Source organism: Antrostomus carolinensis, unplaced genomic scaffold, assembly GCF_000700745.2.
Source record: "Antrostomus carolinensis isolate BGI_N321 unplaced genomic scaffold, ASM70074v2 scaffold36650, whole genome shotgun sequence".
Taxonomy (NCBI): Eukaryota; Metazoa; Chordata; class Aves; order Caprimulgiformes; family Caprimulgidae; genus Antrostomus; species Antrostomus carolinensis.
Window position 1 is genome coordinate 20,210 of NW_010289780.1, and position 3,628 is coordinate 23,837.

At 42.5% G+C, this 3,628-nt stretch overlaps 1 protein-coding gene across 1 annotated transcript in view; it reads right to left on the reverse strand.

Moving 5' to 3' along the window:
• The window catches only part of IFT27 (intraflagellar transport 27), a 4,525-nt gene extending 4,237 nt beyond the window's left edge, over positions 1 to 288 (reverse strand). The window contains exon 1 of the mRNA XM_010171434.1: positions 209 to 288. Within this exon, the coding sequence (XP_010169736.1) occupies positions 209 to 253 (45 nt within the window). The 5' untranslated portion in view covers positions 254 to 288. The remainder of the gene's footprint in view (positions 1 to 208) is intronic.
• Positions 289 to 3,628: the final 3,340 nt, after the last annotated feature.

Sequence of the window (3,628 nt, forward strand, 5' to 3'; positions counted from 1 at the left end):
CTGCATTAAGTTTCAAAACCAGCACCCACACAATGTAAAGACTTATAGAGCATTAAATGGTTTCTCTTCAGAATCTAGGTTGTAAGAGAAAGAAAACCCGAATAAGACCCCCACCTTGAATGCCTCAACTTAAAACCATATTATTTATTTTGTTCTCAAGCAACTTAGAAAAATGTTGCATAGCAGTCTGAACCTGTTGTATGCTTACCAGTGTGTAGTTCTTCTGAAAATGAGCCCCATCATTGCGGAACATCTGGGCTAAAGCACTCTTCCCCACAGCTGGATCTCCTGCAAAATGAAAAACACGGAAGATTTTTGCTTCACCTTAGAGAATCCTATTTTCCCTCAGTTCTGTTACTATCATACGCCATAAGAGGTTGGATGCTGTAACTCTGAATACAGGCAAGATCACTGTCCCAAGAAGCACAAAACAATCTAAAAGGTATTACCCACATGAGGAAATTAATATTGCCATTATGCATACTGGTGCTGACATCTGATTTCTGCTCTACGAATGACAGTAAAGGGCGCCCAGCTCAGGGTGGAACTGCTGTTTATTTAAAATTCATGTCTACCCTACAGCCTTTACCTAAGGATTAAAATTTCCCAGATATGTTATCAAGTAGAGAAAAACACAATGTGATAAGGGAGACTGGGCTGCGCAGGAGGCTATTTGCTCTCCTTAGATTGTCCATTTCCGCAGATTCACATCCTTGTTATATACTGAGTTTAGGCAAGAGACAGGTCATTTATACACTATAAAGCTGCTTAGGCTGGTAACATTCCTCGACGAACTCTTCTTTCTACCCCTGCTAAGAGAGCAACTCTTGCTGACTCAGTGACGCTGGTGGCTCATTAGTTGCATTGTGGGCATAACAGAAACAAATGTCACTTGGCTGAAGAGAAAGAGCTTGCTGATTCATCCCTGTATGGAAGGAAAACCAAAGGGCTTTAGTTTTTGCTCTTCTAGAGCCACAGCTTTCTGGTATGGCTTGCACAACACTTCAGGCAAACCCAGCAGCTGCCTGCTTTGGCCTGCAGTTACAAAACTCCACAAGATCCAAGACAAGAGAACTGCAGAATTCACATATGCCCACATCACTCCACGAAAAATATAATAATCCTTGCAAAACACAGACTTAATTTAATGTTCCCAAAGGGCTTATCCTGTCTTCACATACTGTCTCACTAGCCTGGACTGTTCAAAGGACAGGAACCAGGAATTAAATACCTCAGTGGTTCTAGCTTTACCCTTAAAGAAACACTCATGACAGCCAAGCCTGGAATACAAGTCTTTTATGTTATGTTGTTAACAGATAAACCCAGAAAGGGGTATATTTTGACCCTATTACAGCTTCCTAGATGGCATTTTGAAGGAAATTGGGAAAGCTGTCTGCTCACATAATATAGAGGAGGACGGGTGTTTTGGATAGTGACAATTGCTCCTAGATGCATTAACCAAATGTAGTTCTTGTTTGAACATTTTTAGCATGCTTGCTTACTTTCAGATGAGCTGGGCTCATAATATTTATACAGAAAAATCTGGTAAGTCAGCTTGTTTGTTCCCTGATCAGTTCAAGCTCATGCTGAAGACAACACTGTTCTGAGTGGAAGCTATTCTGTATTTCAATAGACAATTAGATCTGTCTTTGTAAAATGAGATAGAAAAACATACATTGCTCCCAACTGCGCAGGCATCATCCGGTTCCAATTCTTAACTAATGTGTTGCCTTTCTTCAATTTGACAGCCACCAGCCCTCTCTTATTCTTTGCCATCCTCTTAGCTCATTACATCACTACACATTCTCAAAATAAGTTTCCTTGCCCTTTTCATTTAGTTTGGTCTCATCTGCCAGTACTGCATCCCACAGTATTTATTCCATCCATATTTCTGTTACTCTGCCAGAATCTGTAGTGTGTTGCTAAAACGCCTGCTACTGCCAACTGTCTTTCTACAATGAAAACCTTTTTGTAGTGCTTCCACAGTAAGCTCAAACAACAGTATCTTTTACTGTGTGTCTGTAAATTACCCACGAGGTAACACACTTTCTATTGTTAAGTTAATAGTCTCTCTTTTGCTAATAAAAGCCCTTTTCCCCTGTTGTTCTCTTTGACCTTGGTGCAGCTTCCAATACTGTGAGCCACTCTAATCTTCATAACCATTTCCTTAGGTACACAAGAGGTCCCTGTTTCATCTCTTATGTTTTTGCTTCTACCTACATAATTGCATTTTCTTTTCCCTTCAGGTTGTTGTGGTTACTCATCTCTTATGGTTCTTTCACTATATGGGTCTCTTCTGCAAGAAAGGAGTTACTTTTGCCTGGTCTGCTTCATTAATTTATTATTTTTAATAATACATGGCTATTATTGTAGCACTTATTAGGAGCACTACATATGGGACAGGACCTGTCCCATATGCATTTTAAAAGCATAATATGTTGTTTGTCTTGAGAACAGTATTGAAAAGGCACCTCCAGACCCAACTAGGATTAAGCACATAACTGGGTCATCCAAAGAAGACTTAGGTGAATTTAAAATGGTCGTGCAATTGGCCTTTGGTAACACTAAACAACAAAACCTGAAAGACTTAAGGAAAGCTTACATATTGGGACCTGGAAACATCCAAATGGGAAATGATGTTTAAGTTTGAAATCCAGAAGACAGGCAAGATACTCATGCTGTCCACAGTAACTATCAACAGAGGCATGAGGGAGACCAGTTCTTTAGCATTTGCCAAAGATCACACCTGGCTTTGTGTGAGTTGATGGTTAACTGCTTCTGATGTTAAAAAAAGGCAAACATTTTATTCTGGATGAAAGAAAACAGGTTCGGAGCAAAGAGTTACACCTGGGAGTTGTCTGCACACAAAGGTTTTGTGGATTTGTGCTTCTGGCTGAGGCTGCACAAAGCTTCAATGTAGAGGGAGAGAAAAAAACCCAAAACAAACCAAGTTTTCTTCCCAGAGGGTTAACAGTCAGCCGTACTTACTCCAACACCTCCAGAATCCATCCTGACTAAAGAAACCAGTGTCTTCACCTCCCTTTTTCAGCAGGTTAACCTCCAGTTCGCTTGGGGAAAAAGACGCCTCTGTGAAGTGCATAAGCTTCACCCTTCTACTCTTTGCTAAGGCTCTACCTTTCCTCTCGGAATCAGCCCCATTTCTCGGATGAATTTTTCCTCCAGCACAAAGGGAGCCTCCCACAAGAGGCAGGACTCGGCTGCGCACTCTGCTTCCCTTCACACCTTCCCCATCCTCAGCCCACCTTTCCACACTGCAGAAATTCTTCTTTCATTTCCCTTTTTCCCTTTCCCCTTTTTCCCTTTCCCTTTTTCCCTTTCCTTTCCTTTCCTTTCCTTTCCTTTCCTTTCCCATCTCCTTTCCTTTCCTTTCCTTTCCTTTCCTTTCCTTTCCTTTCCTTTCCTTTCCTTTCCTTTCCCATTTCCTTTCCTATCCCGCCCTTGCGTTTCAGCCGGTCCGGCCACGCTCCGCACCCCCGCTGAACACGGCTCCCGATGCTCCGCGCATCGAAGGAGGGAGAGGGTACGGGGTCGGTAACATCAAACGGGATTTCCCCCCCACCCGTCCGAGGGCACTGAGGTCCCCACCCCTCTCCTGTCGCCTCTTGCC